General features: G+C 44.5%; 1 protein-coding gene across 10 annotated transcripts in view; it reads left to right on the top strand.

Annotated features, from left to right (window-relative positions):
- Dag1 (dystroglycan 1) overlaps positions 1–15,024 on the top strand; it is a 71,750-nt gene extending 56,726 nt beyond the window's left edge. For all 10 annotated transcript variants that reach the window (XM_078043184.1, XM_021727468.3, XM_013359384.4 and 7 more), the window contains 2 exons: positions 414–804; positions 10,204–15,024. In XM_078043184.1, coding sequence (XP_077899310.1) covers positions 520–804; positions 10,204–12,606 — 2,688 coding nt within the window. In that variant the 5' untranslated portion in view covers positions 414–519 and the 3' untranslated portion in view covers positions 12,607–15,024. The remainder of the gene's footprint in view (positions 1–413; positions 805–10,203) is intronic.
- The last annotated feature ends 909 nt before the right edge of the window (positions 15,025–15,933 follow it).

The following is a 15,933-nucleotide window of genomic DNA, read 5'->3' on the forward strand; positions in this document are numbered from 1 at the left end:
ACACCCCCCTCCATTTTTATTTTTGAGATAGTATCTTACTAAGTTGCCCAAACTATCCTGGAACTTGCTGTCCTCTTGCCTCAGCCTCCCCAGTTGTTGGGATTTTAGGCATGTGCCACCATGTCTGGCTAACTGATCTCATTATTACTATTTTTTAACATTTTATTTAATGTATTTCATTCAATAATATATTTGATTATATCCAAAATATTATCATTGTTGTAATCTGTGTCTCAAAATTATTAATGAGGTATCTTACTTTCCTTTTTTATGCCATGTTTTCAAAATCCAGTGTGATTTTACACTTAACTGGACTAGCCGATTTCCTTCACTAATGAAGAGGTTCTCTATGTGACATTCTTGCAGCTGTGGAGATTGTTGAAGTCTGAATCTACACTTCTTTTTTTTTTCAGGCTCTGAGATGGAGCAGGTGTATAGAGGGTAAGGACCCAATTCTGGGACCACGTCACTTTCTTCCTTCCTTAACAAGACTGTCAGCTTGAGCAGCTTGGACCTGGGATGAGGATGTCTGTGGGCCTTTCACTGCTGCTCCCCTTCTGGGGGAGGATCCTTGTCCTCCTGCTTTCTGTGGCCATGGCTCAATCTCGCTGGCCCAGTGAACCGTCGGAGGCCATCAGGGACTGGGAGAACCAGCTTGAAGCGTCTATGCATTCAGTGCTTTCAGATCTTCATGAAGCTGTTCCCAGGGTGGTTGGCATTCCTGATGGCACAGCTATCGTCGGGCGCTCATTTCAAGTGACCATTCCTACAGATTTAATTGCTTCCAGTGGAGAAATCATCAAGGTAAGACTAGATACAAAGCATAAATAAGGAAGATTTCTCATCTTCTATTTTAGTTTTGATGTCTCTTCCTTCTCAATTGTGAGCTCCACCAGTTCTGAGCTCAATTATTTTGGTATCTACTAAGTAACTCTCAGGAGAGTGTCAGCCACTGATTTTCCCAGGAGAATACTGATAAACCTCAGATAGCATTTTAAACTTAATTTTTGCCCCCCAAATTCTATTCCTCTGCCTGGGCTTGAAGAACCTGGACATTTCCTCTCAATACTGAGTAAGTTTATGTGGTGGATAGGTAGGTGGGATGTATCCCTGAAGTTTTGCAGGTTCATATGATTTCTGTCAAAACTCTTCAGTTAACCAGCATAATGTGAAAGTAGGTATAGACAACATGTAAATGAATGGTCATGGCCATGTTTCGATAAAACAGAAACTGAAACTGAATTCTATATAATTTTCACATGTCAAGAAATACTCTTATTTTTCTCCAGTCATTAGAAAGTTAAAAAAACGAGCCATAGAGAAACAGGTGGCAGGCTGCACTTGGCCCTGGCCTAGTTTGTTGACTCCTGCCTTACAGCATTCTTGGGATGTGGCTTAGCTGGTTGTGGTGGCCATATCTATAATTCCAGGGACTTCAGGAGTGAATAGGGTGCTGAGGCAGGAGGATACAGGCTTAAGACTGGCCACAGCAATTTAGTGAGGCCCTAAGCAATTTATTTATTAATTATTTTTGTTGTGTTGGGGATTGAACACAGCACCTCACGTATGCTAGGCAATTGCTCTACCATTGGGGTACACTACACTCCCATTCTCTAGGCAATTCAATGAAGCTGTGTCCCCTCCCCCCCCCAAAAAAAATTAAAGGGGCTAGGGATGTAATTCAATGGTAAAGCACCCCTGCGTTAAAGTCCCAGTTTACCACCCCCCTGCCTTAAGGGGCTGGGATTGTGTCTCAGTGGTAGAGTGCTTACCTAGCATGTGCAAGGTGCTGGGTTTGATCCTCAGCACCACATAAAAATAAATACATTAAATAAAGGCATTAACTACAACTAAAACAAAATATTAAAAAAGAGGTATGACTTAAAAATAAATTTAAAATATTTGAAGATTTATACTTTGTAATGATAGTTTTTATATCTGCTTGTCATTTAGACTTCTGTGTACACAAAGTGTTTTGGCTATTTATAGTTTAAACTACCAAACTTAGTGGTTCAAAATAATGAGCTGGGACTACAAATTTAGTTCAGTGGCAGAACACTGACCTCTCCCGTATGTAAGGCACTGACTGAGTTCCATCCCCAGCACCACAAAAGACAAAATCAACAAAATAACCCAGTGAGCCACGTTCAGAAATTTGTGACCAGGAATTCAGGCATTCGTTGTCTGAGAGTCTCATTTCTACTTTCATAGCACTAACTAGAGCGGCTCATCTGGATCTGGAAAATCATGGTTTTTAAGTTCATGCTCCTTTTGACTAGGAGCTTAACTAGTGCTCTTAATCAGTGTGTTCTTGTTTTCTCTTCATGTAGACTTCTCCCTGGGCTGTTTGGGATTCCTCACTGTGGGACAGCTGGATTTTAAGTTTGAGTATTCCAGGAAACAGGAAGTAGAATCTGCTAGTCTCTTAAGGTTTAGGCTTGGAAACTCCTACAAGACTTCCGCTATACTCCATTAGTTGAAACATATATAGGTTCTTATTTTTTTTTTTTTGGTACTGGGAATTGAATTCAGGGGCACTTAACCACTGAGCCACATCTCCATCCCCTTTTTGTATTTTATTAGTGACAGAGTCTCACTGAGGCTAGCTTTGAACTTGTGATTCCCCCTGCCTTAGCTTCCCGAGCCACTGGGATTACAGGTGTGCACCATCACACCTGGCTGAATTCAGGTTCTTGTGGGTCTTTGTCAACTTGTACCTTTCTGACCCACAGGTCCCCTCTCCCAGATTTCACAGATTCCATGCCATTTTTCCAGTGAAGAGTAAGTCCTGTGCCCTTTTCTGATAAATCTAGATGGACTTACTCTTTACATGCAACTCCTTGGTTCCTTTTCTTTAGGTCATTCATGACTTATTCTTAGTGTGGCTTTGTGATCTCAGGGATGTTCATTCTATTCTTCTTTACCCTTCCCCCCTCCCCTTCCTACTACTCCTTTCCTCCTCCATTTCTTCCTTCCTCCCCACCCCCTCCTTTTTTTAGTTCTGATGATCCTGGCTCATGTTGCAGCCCAATTCCACAGAGCTCCTTTTAATTTCCAGAGTGTTTGCATAGGTTTCCATGTAATCTTCCTAATACCTCATCAAGCCAGATGCTAATATTGTAGTTAAAGAGTGGCTGTTCTGGAGGATACATTTCTTGCCCAGCTTCTGGCTTGAGTCCCTGAATATTCAAAACCATGCATTGATTGTCTTTGCTCTGATGGCCATCGGAATGTTTTACATGAATTAATTTTGACCAGAAGTGCTTTGGGCAAATACAGTGAGCTGGATATTTGCAGTATCTGGCAGGAGACTTGTAACAGGCTTATTCACTGGGAAAACAGGATTTTATCTGAGCATATTTATCTATGGAAAGCAGGCCATTTAGTAGCTGATGATCCTGTAGAAAAACAGATGAAGGGCTGTGGATGTAATTGTGGTAGACTACTTGTCTAGCATGCATGAGGTCCTTGGTTTGATTCCTCAGCACTGAAGCACCGCCCTGTGATGCACCGCCCTGCTCCCTTCACCCTCAAAAAGATGACTATCTCAAATAGTCTTAAGCATCAGATTCATATGGGTTGGAGAATCAGGGAGTCAGAAAGCTAAATCTAATTCTTGGAGTCTGATTTTCCCCATTTCTGAAACAAGTTTAAAGGAGTTAAATTTCTTTCTTTTTTTAATATATAATTTTTAAATTGTAGATGGACACAATACCTTTATTTAATTTATTTATGTGGTGCTGAGGATTTAACCCAGTGCCTCACATGAGCTAGGCAAGTGCTCTGCTACTGAGCTACATCCCCACCCCCTAATTTTCTGATTATAACCATATATTTTATTGTGGACAAAGTAAAGGGAGAAAGAAAAAACTCTCACCAAAAGGTGTTCTTTGGGCTCATTAAGAGGTGTTCATGCCATGCACACAGACATCTTAGACTAGGATTGCATTGGACTTTTTTTTTTTTAATATTTATTTTTTAGTTTTAGGTGGACACAATGTCTTTATTTTATATTTATGTAGTGCTGAGGATTGAATCCAGTGCTTCATGCATGCTAGGGGAGCGCTCTACCTCTGAGCCACAATCTCAGCTCCTGGACATATTTTTTAACCTTATTTCATTCACTGTAGCTTGACTTTTTCCCTTATGGTTATTAATTGTTTTGAGGAGTGTAACTCTTAATGGTTGCCTGATGTTCTTATGTGTATGAGGAAAATTTTAGGTCTTTTGCCAAGGACACTCATTGAGGTAACCCCAGAATCTTATCTCTGTTTTATCACTACTGTCCTTCATCCAAGCTACTATTTATTCATCTCTTCCCAAGGGCACCTTGTCTCTGCCCCTTTAGTTTGTTCTCCACATCAAGACATCTTTTTTTTCTAAAAATCTTTATCTAAAGCTTAAATCTGCTTAAAATCCCCCATTATAAGCTGTACTCAGGATCAAGCCCTATATGATCTGGCCTCTGGCTTCCTGTCCCTCCCCTTTCCCTTCGTATACTTGTCTGGTCCACATTAGCCCCTTTGTACCTTGTGAACATGCCTATCTTAGATTCTACCCCAGGCCTTTGACTTTTCTGGAGTGAAGTGAGGACAGCCACCTATTTCAGGTTCAACTTGATATCCCCTTAGAGTATTGGAGACCTTTTCTTCTATTATTCTGGTGAAAGCTGCCTTCCCACAAAATCCTATATTACCTTTTTCTTTACAGATTTCTGCCCTTGAAATTCTTATTTTTTATTAGTTAGTCTTAATGTTTGGCTTTGTTGTTTTTTATCAGTGCTCTAAAGTTGTACATAATAATAGTATTTATTGTTATATATTATTAATACCTGAGTATTTGTCTTATTACCTGGTAGGCCCTCAAATGTTTTTGGGCTGGCAAAAGAAAACTCTTAGCACCTACAAACCTGCTTTGGATTGTCAGAGCCCTAATGTTGGTACATAGGAGAAATGTCAGCTATGCGAGGGGCAGCAAGAGACTAAGCTTACCTGCTGCCTCTTAGTATCTTCTGGACCTATTATTTTATGACTCTGGATCCTGTCACAAACTTGTATTTTGCATTGGGAAATAATTCTAAGCCATGACTCTGCCATGGCTTATTTTATTAATTATTATTTTTTTGTATCAGGGATTTTTCCTAGGGGTGCTTAGCCACAGAACCACATTCACAGCCTTTTTAAAAGTTTTTTTTTTTTTTTTTTAATATTTATTTATTTATTTTTTTTAGTTCTCGGCGGACACAACATCTTTGTTGGTATGTGGTGCTGAGGATCGAACCTGGGCCGCACGCATACTAGGCGAGCGCGCTACCACTTGAGCCACATCCCCAGCCCCTTAAAAGTTTCTTATTTTGAGAAGGGTCACGCTAAGTTGCTGAGGCAGAGTTCCTCTTGCCTCAACCTCCTGAGTTGCTGGAATCACAGGCATATGCTGCCATGCCCAGCAGCCATGTTTTTATTAATCCAGTATTAGTATAGATTTGCTGTTTTCTAATATTCAGTGCTTTATAATTTATTTTGCTGTCTTAGTTATCATGATATTCAGATGATCGCAGATTTGGCCATTGGGAACCCCTTCAAGTTGATTTCTGTGTTCTTGTGATGCATTATGTATCTGTTAAGTTTTTGAGTCTGTCCATGTTCTCTCTGCACCCCCGCTCCCATTGAAATTTGTAATGGATTGTCACTTGATGATTTTTTTTCTCTTCCTGATCAGTAATTCTAATCTGAATGAACTGTTTTGCTAGGCACATAGAAAAGAAGCTGATCAAATAAGCATGGGAAGAATTACATAAACTGTCTCAGAAAAAATGAGGTGCAAAACAATGCTAAAGACTTCAAGTGATAACTTTTACTAATATTGACAGCTGATAATTTGAGACATGCATGCCAACTTAGAAGCACAAAATTAATATATCTATTCTTTTAAATCTACTGATTCATTTAGTATGTCATTATATACACAAAATCAACATAGTTTTCAGGGTTCCTAAATATTTCCATTATATTCAACTTAGGGACCCAAGATGCCGACCATACATCAATATATATGAATATGCTTGAAGTGGCTTTAGAATGAGTCTAGCCCATATTTTTTGGTCAGAAATCATGAATTCAAAACAACCTAATTTCAGATTGAGGCCTCATGTTTTTTGCTGAGAGCTCTATGAGTGCCTTAATGTATAGCAGATGAATGATGACTACACATAGAGGTGACATGGGTGCTATGCCCAGACTACCATGGACTACACTGTAGTGGTAGCTGACACCCATCACGGAGATGTTCTTGGCTGCTTCTCGATGCTGTATGTGTAGTCTTGTGTGAACCAGTGGAAGCTCAGGCTTGGAACTGCCTCTTTAGATTGGGCAGGGAAAGATGTCTTTGCATAGCATGAAATGACTGGACTACTCCTCCAGAGCTCCCTCATATGTTTTGTTTTGATCAAGCCCAAGAAGGGTGACTTTTCATCCCTGTCACCCTCCTTGCCTGCAGACAATGTGAACTTTTCCTCTACCCAAGATGTCAGCAAGTTGGGAGCAGCCCTTCCTGGGACTGTGCTTTCAGCTGCTGGCGTGGGCCTCCAGTTGTTCCCCCGAAAACAATGGATACTCTTTTTGTCCAGGAAGAGGAGTTTATGAAAGGAGCATTTCTTTGGATGCTTGAGACCTTTGTGGCAATGCTGTCTGTGTGAAATGAACTATAGTTTCTTCGTGACTCAAGTGGGTGTTCCCTGGTTTTTGAATGAGCCCCTTGTGAGCACTGTACACCGGGAAATGTGGGTTGGTGAAGGAAGGCATCCTTGCGGGTAGGCATTTGCCCAGACTCATCAACTCAAATACTATTGAAAATATAAGCCTCTGTGTTTTAAATAAATTACTAATAAGAATTGAAAAAAAATATGACCAAGTGAAAATAGAGGATATCAGGACTTGGGATGGAAGGACTGATTCTGAGATTTATCTACGTTTTATTTATTAGGTATTGAACCCAGAGGCACTTAACACTGAGCCACATCCCCGAGCCTATTTATTAGAGACAGGGTCTTGCTGAGTTAGAGACATGGTCTTACTAAATTGCTGAAGCTGGCTTTGAACTCAGGACCCTCCTGCCTCAGCCCCTTCCAAACTGCAGGGATTACAGGCAAGTGCTACCATGCCTGGCAATATTTTTTGGGGGTGGTGGTTGGTGTGTTACTGGGGATTCAAATCCAGTGTTTTACCACTGAGCAACATCTCATCCCTTTTTATTTATTTCGAGACAGGGTCTCCCTAAAAATTGTTTAGGGGCTTGCTAGATTGACTGGGCTGGGTGGTGCAGGCTATAATCCTAGCAATTTGGGAAGCTGAGGCAAGGGGATCACAAATTCAAAGCTAGCCTCAGCAATTTAATGAGGCCCTAAGCAACTAAGTGAGACCCTGTCTCGAAAAGGAAAAAAAAAAAACAACCAAAAAGAAAAAAAGAGGTAAATACTGGTCTTTCAACTCTCATATGCAACAAGTCCTTTTCTCCCATGACCCCTCAGGGTTTTCTTCTGAAAGATAGGTCTTGACAGGCAGTCAACTCCCTGAAGATCCCTAACCCTGGCATTAGGGACCTTAATTTGGTTCTTGTTAGAATCTTGCCCAGAGCCTCCCCACTTCTCTTAGATTCTTCAGAGTATGAACATAAAGACAAGGTTCCCTATACATTGGGCTAATCCAAGCCAACTGGGAAGGAGGACTGGGAAGTGGAGTCTATTTGTGCAATATTCTTAAGGTTGTTTACTGGAATAAGCATTACCAATGTCCAGCATACCTGGTCCTATAAGGATACAAGGATAGGATCATTTCTCTCATTTTATAGATGAGTGCATTTGGGCTGAGGTTGGGTCAAGCCTCAGCCTGTCAAGAGCTGAGCTTCATCCCCCACATCCCTCCACTGGGGATTGATCCCAGGATGTTACCACTAAGTAACATCTCCAGTCACTTCTCTTTTTTTTATGTTGAGACAGGACTTTGCTAAGTTGCCAAGGGTGTCGTTGAACTTGAAGTCCTTCTTCCTCAGCCTCCCGAGTTGCTGGGATTACAGATGTGTGCCACCACACCTAGCAAAAGCCATAGTACCTTTACATTCTGTCTTCAGATTATTCATGATTTGAGGAGGCTGCCTGCTACCAGGCTATCGATCCAGATTGCACACCTGTCCTGCAGCTAGCACATGGCCTGTATTCTAGAGCCCTGGGGAACCAGAATCTACATAGGATAGGTTGGATAGGTTTGGCCCTATTTTTCTGCCTTGGCTTGCTCAAAAAGTGTAAAATTCTGAGTAGATGCTAGGGAAATAATTTGTTCTCAATCAAAATATAGCTTCTGAGCTGGGGTTGTAGCTCAGCGGCAGAGCACTTGCCTTGCATGTGTGAGTTCTGGGCAAGAAGCAAGAATTAATTTCCCATTTGTCAGCTGATAATGAAAGTTTCTGTGGTGGTATTCCCTTGGTAGCTTAGAGTATTACCGTTATGTCACTTGGAAGAAGACTTCCAAACTGAAAGAAGTTGGGGAGATGCTGTTGGTTAGAATAAGGGGATGAGGGGCTAGGGTTATGGCTCAGTGGTAGAATGCTTACCTAGCATGTGCAAGGCCCTGGGTTCTATCCTTGGCACCACATAATGAATGAATGAATGAATGAATAAAGTTATTTAAAAAAGAATAAAGGGATGAGCTCCTCGGGCTTCTTCTCTGCCAAGGACAGGATTAGGCTCTGTGTTTTCATTTCCTATTATTTGGTTGACTACGGAATTTCTCTTTTAGAAACCAGAATTCCTTGAGATTTCTTTAACATTGTCCTAGAATAGTTGATTCTAGTCCTCTACTCTGGGTACCAGTTTTTCTTGAAGAACAGATTTAATTTGGACATTAGAATCAGTTAACTATATGGGAAACATGTGGGGAATGGGTACACTGATACATTGCTCATGAGACTATAAACAGTTGCAACCACTCTAGAAAGCAGTATGGAGATTCCTTAAAAACCACTATTTGACCCAGCTATCCCACTTCTTGGTATATATCCAAAGGATTTAAAATCGGCTTACTACAGTGACAGAGCCAAATAAATGTTTATAGCAGCACAATTCACAATAGGTAAACTATGGAGCCAACCTAGGTGCCCTTCAACAGATGAATGGATAAAGAAAATGTGGTATATATACACAGTGGAGTATAACTCAGCCATTTAGAAGAATGACTTTATGCATTTTCCAGTAAATGGACAGATCTGGAGACTATCATGCTAAATGAAATAAGCCAATACCAAAAAACCAAAGATTGAATGTTTTCTCTGATATGTGGAAGCTAACCCATAATAAGGGGCAGGGTGGGGGGAAGAATAGAAGTTCAGTAGATTAGACAAAGCGAGGAATGAAGGGGGGAGGGGAGGGGATGGGAATAGGAAAGACAGTAGAGTGAATCTGACATAATTTTCCTATGTACATATATGAATATACCATAGTGAATCTCAACATCGTGTACATCCACAAGAATGGAGTCCTAATTAGAATAAGTTATATTCCATTCTTGTATAATTGTATCAAAATGAATTCTACTATCATGTATAACTAAGAAAAGAGGGGGAAAAATAATCAGCTATGATTCCACTACCCTTGAATATCACCTGATGATTGCAAAGTAAGTCATTCTGGGCAGAGTCTTCCCTTGTACCCAGATCTATGTACATTTCCACTTGTACCCAGAAAAGGTGTGCTGGCCAGGTGTATGACCTGAGCAGAGGTGTCTGATGAGGGCAGGGGCAGAATCTGGGGAGAGGCTGAGGAGTGCTGAGGGGTGGGAAAAGACATTTTGACTTGATTCTGTAGGTAGAGCAGGCAATTAGGTGGCAGGGTGTATCACTGGCATAAAGTCCAAAACATTGAGCTCTATGACATTGCTTCTCTGGAAAGAGACATGTGTTTTGAGTGCCAGCACTGCTGTTCCCCTAGTTTGTGGCCTTGGGTGCATACTTTCTCAGCTAGTCCATCATCCTTCCCCAGTCTTTTATGCCAGGTAAGTGAAATGTACACAGATGGTTGTGCCTTTCTGGCTTTCCCAACAGGAAAGTTGAATTTGTCATCAAATGTGTTATACAACTTAGGATAGGATAGTAGTTAAAAGCTGTGTGATCATTTTAAGGTAATGCACTTGTAACTTTTGCTCACGTCTCTTCTAGGTATCAGCAGCAGGGAAAGAGGCTTTGCCATCTTGGCTGCACTGGGACCCACAGAGCCACACCTTGGAGGGCCTCCCCCTTGATACTGATAAGGGTGTGCATTATATCTCAGTGAGCGCTGCACGCCTGGGGGCCAATGGGAGCCATGTCCCTCAAACCTCCAGTGTATTCTCTATTGAGGTCTACCCTGAAGAACACAGTGAGCCACAGTCCATGCGAGCAGCCTCACCAGACCCTGGGGAGGTAGTGTTTTCTGCTTGTGCTGCTGATGAGCCAGTGACTGTCCTGACAGTGATTCTGGATGCTGATCTCACCAAAATGACCCCAAAGCAAAGGATTGACCTCCTACATAAGATGCAGAGTTTCTCAGAAGTGGAACTTCACAACATGAAGTTGGTGCCAGTGGTGAATAATAGACTCTTTGACATGTCAGCCTTCATGGCCGGCCCAGGAAATGCAAAAAAGGTTGTGGAGAATGGGGCTCTGCTCTCCTGGAAACTGGGCTGCTCCCTGAACCAGAATAGTGTGCCTGACATTCATGGAGTGGAGACCCCTGCCAGGGAGGGTGCTATGTCTGCCCAGCTTGGCTACCCTGTGGTAGGTTGGCATATTGCCAATAAGAAGCCTCCTCTCCCAAAAAGAATACGGAGGCAAATTCATGCTACACCAACACCTGTCACTGCCATTGGACCTCCAACCACGGCCATCCAGGAGCCACCATCCAGGATAGTGCCTACCCCCACATCTCCAGTCATTGCTCCTCCAACAGAGACTATGGCTCCACCTGTCAGGGATCCTGTTCCTGGAAAACCCACAGTCACCATTCGTACTCGAGGTGCCATTATTCAGACCCCCACTCTAGGCCCTATTCAGCCCACTCGGGTGTCAGAAGCTGGAACCACAGTTCCTGGCCAGATTCGCCCAACAGTGACCATTCCTGGCTATGTGGAGCCCACGGCAGTTGCTACTCCTCCCACAACTACAACCAAGAAGCCACGAGTATCCACACCAAAACCAGCAACGCCTTCAACTGATTCCTCAACAACGACAACCCGCAGGCCCACTAAGAAACCACGGACTCCCCGACCAGTGCCCAGAGGCACCACCAAAGCTCCCATCACCAGACTGGAAACGGCCTCTCCACCTACTCGAATCCGCACCACCACCAGTGGAGTGCCCCGTGGGGGAGAACCCAACCAGCGTCCAGAACTCAAGAACCACATTGACAGAGTGGATGCTTGGGTGGGTACCTACTTCGAGGTGAAGATCCCATCGGATACCTTCTATGACAATGAGGATACCACCACTGACAAGCTAAAGCTGACCCTGAAGCTGCGGGAGCAGCAGCTAGTGGGTGAGAAATCCTGGGTGCAGTTCAATAGCAACAGCCAACTCATGTATGGCCTGCCTGACAGCAGCCATGTGGGCAAACATGAGTATTTCATGCATGCCACAGACAAGGGGGGACTTTCAGCTGTAGATGCTTTTGAGATCCATGTCCACAAGCGGCCTCAAGGAGACAGGGCTCCTGCAAGGTTCAAGGCCAAGTTTGTGGGTGACCCAGCAACAGTGGTGAATGACATCCACAAGAAGATTGCCTTGGTGAAGAAGCTGGCCTTTGCCTTCGGTGACCGAAACTGCAGCACTGTTACCCTGCAGAATATCACCCGAGGCTCAATTGAGGTAGAATGGACCAACAATACACTGCCATTGGAGCCCTGTCCGAAGGAGCAGATTATTGGATTGAGTCGGAGGATTGCTGAGGATAATGGGAAACCTCGGTCTGCCTTCTCCAATGCCCTGGAGCCTGACTTCAAGGCCATGAGCATTGCTGTGACAGGTTCTGGCAGTTGTCGACACCTACAGTTTATCCCTGTGCTACCACCCAAGATGGGGTCTTCACTGGCACCAACCACAGAGGTGCCAGACAGGGACCCTGAGAAGAGCAGTGAGGATGACGTTTACTTACACACAGTCATTCCGGCCGTGGTAGTTGCAGCCATCCTCCTCATTGCTGGCATCATAGCAATGATTTGTTATCGCAAGAAGCGGAAGGGCAAGCTTACCCTTGAGGACCAGGCCACCTTTATCAAGAAAGGGGTGCCTATCATCTTTGCAGATGAGCTAGATGACTCCAAGCCCCCACCCTCCTCCAGTATGCCACTCATCCTGCAGGAGGAGAAGGCCCCCCTCCCACCTCCTGAGTACCCCAACCAGAGTGTGCCCGAGACTACTCCTTTGAACCAGGACACAGTGGGAGAGTACACACCCCTGAGGGATGAGGATCCCAATGCACCTCCTTATCAGCCTCCCCCACCCTTCACAGCCCCCATGGAGGGCAAGGGCTCCCGTCCCAAGAACATGACCCCATACCGGTCACCCCCTCCCTATGTCCCCCCTTAACCCACAAGCGCCTGGGTGGAGGCAGGGTTAGGGCAGGGGCCTAGAGACAACTTGGTGTTGTCTGTGGAAACCGGTGACCTGCAGACCATCACCCACCGGTAGTTAACACCCGACCTAGCACACACACACGGGGCCTAGACGAGCCCACCCTCTCTGGTCCTCCCAAACCCCAAAGCAGCTGGAGAGACTTTGGGGACTTTTTTATTTTTTGCCTAACAGCTTTTTGTTTGTTCATAGAAAATTCTTCGCTGAGTTTTTTGATGGCTGGCTCTGAAAACATTTGTTTGAGTAGTGGTTAGGTGGAGGGAGCGAGGAACCGTGAATGAACTTGCAGGCAGTGCTGGGTGGCCCCCCAGCTCTCTGCGTTTTGCCTTTAACACTAACTGTACTGTTTTTTCTATTCACGTGTGTCTAGCTGCAGGATGTAACATGGAAAACAGTAGCTAAAGATTAAATTCAAAGGACTTTCAGAAGTTAAGGTTAAGTTTTTACATTTAATCTGCTGTTTACCTAAACTTGTATGTATAATTTTGGGGTGGGTACGGGGAATTGCTTTGCTAAAAATAAGCTCCCAGGGTGTTTCAATCTTAGAGAAGACCAAGGGACAGTATTTTTTATCAAAGGAATCCTATTTTTTCACACTACGTCAACTTGGTTGCTCTGATACCCCAGAGCCTGATGGGGTCCTCCTGACCCTGGCTTGGGGGCCAGGGCCTTGGTGCTGGGTTTGCTCTCCTGCTGTTGCCAGAGGCTGGAAGCTGGAGGGGCCTATTGGGCTGTGGACATCCCCACCTCCACCCCATGCACACTAATGGCCCACCACCAAGGGGTCTTCATTTCCATGGAAAAGGGACTCCAAGAGGCATTGGTGGCCATGGCCCCCAACCTAGGTGCTCCAAGGTGGGTCATCTGCTCATGGGGGCACCTGGGAGGTCGAGGGACTCGACCACATCAACCTATTTTGTTTTTCCCTTCTTCTGGTATGTTCCCCCTCTCCCCAAAAGGAATATCATGTTTTTGGAAACACTCAGTGGGGGACATTTTGGTGACGATGCAATATTTTTATGTCATGTGATGCTCTTTCCTCACTTGACCTTGGCTGCTTTGTCCCAACAGTCCACAGTCCTACCCAAAACCCACCCCTTTCCTTTTCTCTGGCACTCCAGTCCCAGGCCTTGGGCCTGAATGACTGGAAAATGGTGGCTGGGGAGGAGTGCCAGCAATAGTTCATAGTAAAAATCTGTGGGCTCTCAAAGCTAATTTTTTACTAAAGTTTTTATACAGCCTCAAATTGTTTTATTAAAAAAAAAGATTAAAAATGGCAATGCTTACAGCAGTTTGTACAAGCTCTTAGTGTTGAATCCATGGAACTGACGGCTTTGCTCATTTTGACACACCCCCCCCCTTTTCCTAACAGTTTAAATTCTGGAACTACACTAGGGCTTCTCTTGCCTTTTTTAGCAAAACATCCATCCGTCCATCTGCATCTCTGTCCCATGACTCAGGGGCATCCACTCTGCTTCAGTTTTCCTCCTTTGGAAGAAATTGTTTTGGAGCATGACTTTTCTTGATGTCTTGAGTTATTTCGGGTACCTTTTAGGGAGGAATGCCTTTCGCAATAATGTATCCCTCCGTGATTGAGAGTGGGTGGGTGGGTGAACCCAGGCTCCCTCTGCACACGGAGCAGCTACTTCTAAGCCATATTGACTGTTTTGCAGAGGATTTGACTGTTTTGCAGAGTTTTTGTGTGTGCTCCCTCAGTAGGGGAAGATAGGAGGGGAAAGGTCTTCATTTCTGCTCTTCTCCAGAGGCATTTCCCTTGCGCCTTCTTCCACAGGGCCCAACCCTCTCCCCTGCCCTAGCCTCCAGTAGGCTACTCTGGAGTGAGCAGCACCCTTGGAGGAGGAGCCTATAGATGAGGGCTCAGTGGGTGGCTGGTGACCAGGCCTCATACTTCTACGCCCTGGTCTAAGCCAGAGTTTCTCTAGAGTCAGGAGCACAAGTGGAATCTGACCTGGTGAGATTTATTTCTGATGACCTCATAAAAAAATAAACAATTTCCAATGTTCCAGGTGAGGGCTTTGAAAGGCCTTCAAAACAGCTCTGTTGCCCTTAGCAACCCTACCATTGGGCATTGCCCTGCTGTGGCTGGCCCAGAATGTCCTGTTGCCATAGCAACTGGAGGCAATGGGGCAGTGAACAGAATAATAACAGCAACAATGCCTTTACAGGCATACTCCTCCCTGAGCACTGGGCTGGCAATGGCCATTGGACTCTGAGACGGAGAGCCAATCTCACATTCAAGTGTTCACCAACCACTGATGTGTTTTTATTTCCTTCTATATGATTTTAAGATGTGTTTTCTGCATTCTGTATAGAAACATATCAAACTAAATAAAATCAGTGTCTTTATTACAATGCCACTGCCTCTGAACACGTATTTCCCTGGCATGTTCAGGTTCTTGGTCATGAGTAGTAGAAGAATCGTGTGACAGGGAAGAGGAGACTTGCTTGGCCAGGCCCATTCAGAAGGAGCCTAGTGGCCTCCATAGAGCCTTAACCTGTTTCAGTACCCTTGGGAGGGCTGAATGTGTGTTCCAGAAACCCTGCCAATATGTAAACTCCCCTGAGCACCCCTTTTGTCTTTGAGCAAACAAGTCAAGGGCCCAGGAAATGACCTGGCCCTTGCTCTAGGTTTCCTGATTTGTAAGGGGTGGTGGGTGGCAGAAAACCCAATGATAATGGGTAGAGACAAGTATAGTGGAAAAGTCCTGTCATGGGCTTCCTGCCCCAGAGTGGCACCTTCTAGACAAGAGTCCTTCAGCCTGGGTCCCTGTGAAGATGGGAATATGAGGGATGTCTCTGGCTGCAGCTTCACCCCAGCCCATACCCCCAATACGCCCACTGTCTATGGGCTTGGGACTGTCCAAGCTGCCTGATGGTAAGTTTAGTGTTGGCTTTGAGATGGAGAGGGCATAATACTTTCTCTAACCAGGCTGCTCTGCCTGTGGGCCAGTAGATTCTGGATGGCTAACTCATAAGAACCTGGTCTGACTCAATTCCCAGGAAAGGGGCAGATAGGTTGTTCTGGGATGCTGCTTAGCGCTTGGGAGACAGAGATGCAGCAGCTTTGTCTCAAAAGTGCTGGTGGTCACAGAACCAGTGCCTCTTCTGAGCTCTCCCCTATCATCTTCCCCTGGGAAGCCTCCAGACTGTGCTGTTTACAACCTTGAAGACCCACTGAAGACACTGGTCCCATATTCCAGACAGGACTGTGTGGGGAGTTGTTCAAGGTTAAACAATTACTTGGAGTTAGGACCTGAGTGT

Source organism: Ictidomys tridecemlineatus, chromosome 3 (genome assembly GCF_052094955.1).
Source record: "Ictidomys tridecemlineatus isolate mIctTri1 chromosome 3, mIctTri1.hap1, whole genome shotgun sequence".
NCBI lineage: Eukaryota > Metazoa > Chordata > Mammalia > Rodentia > Sciuridae > Ictidomys > Ictidomys tridecemlineatus.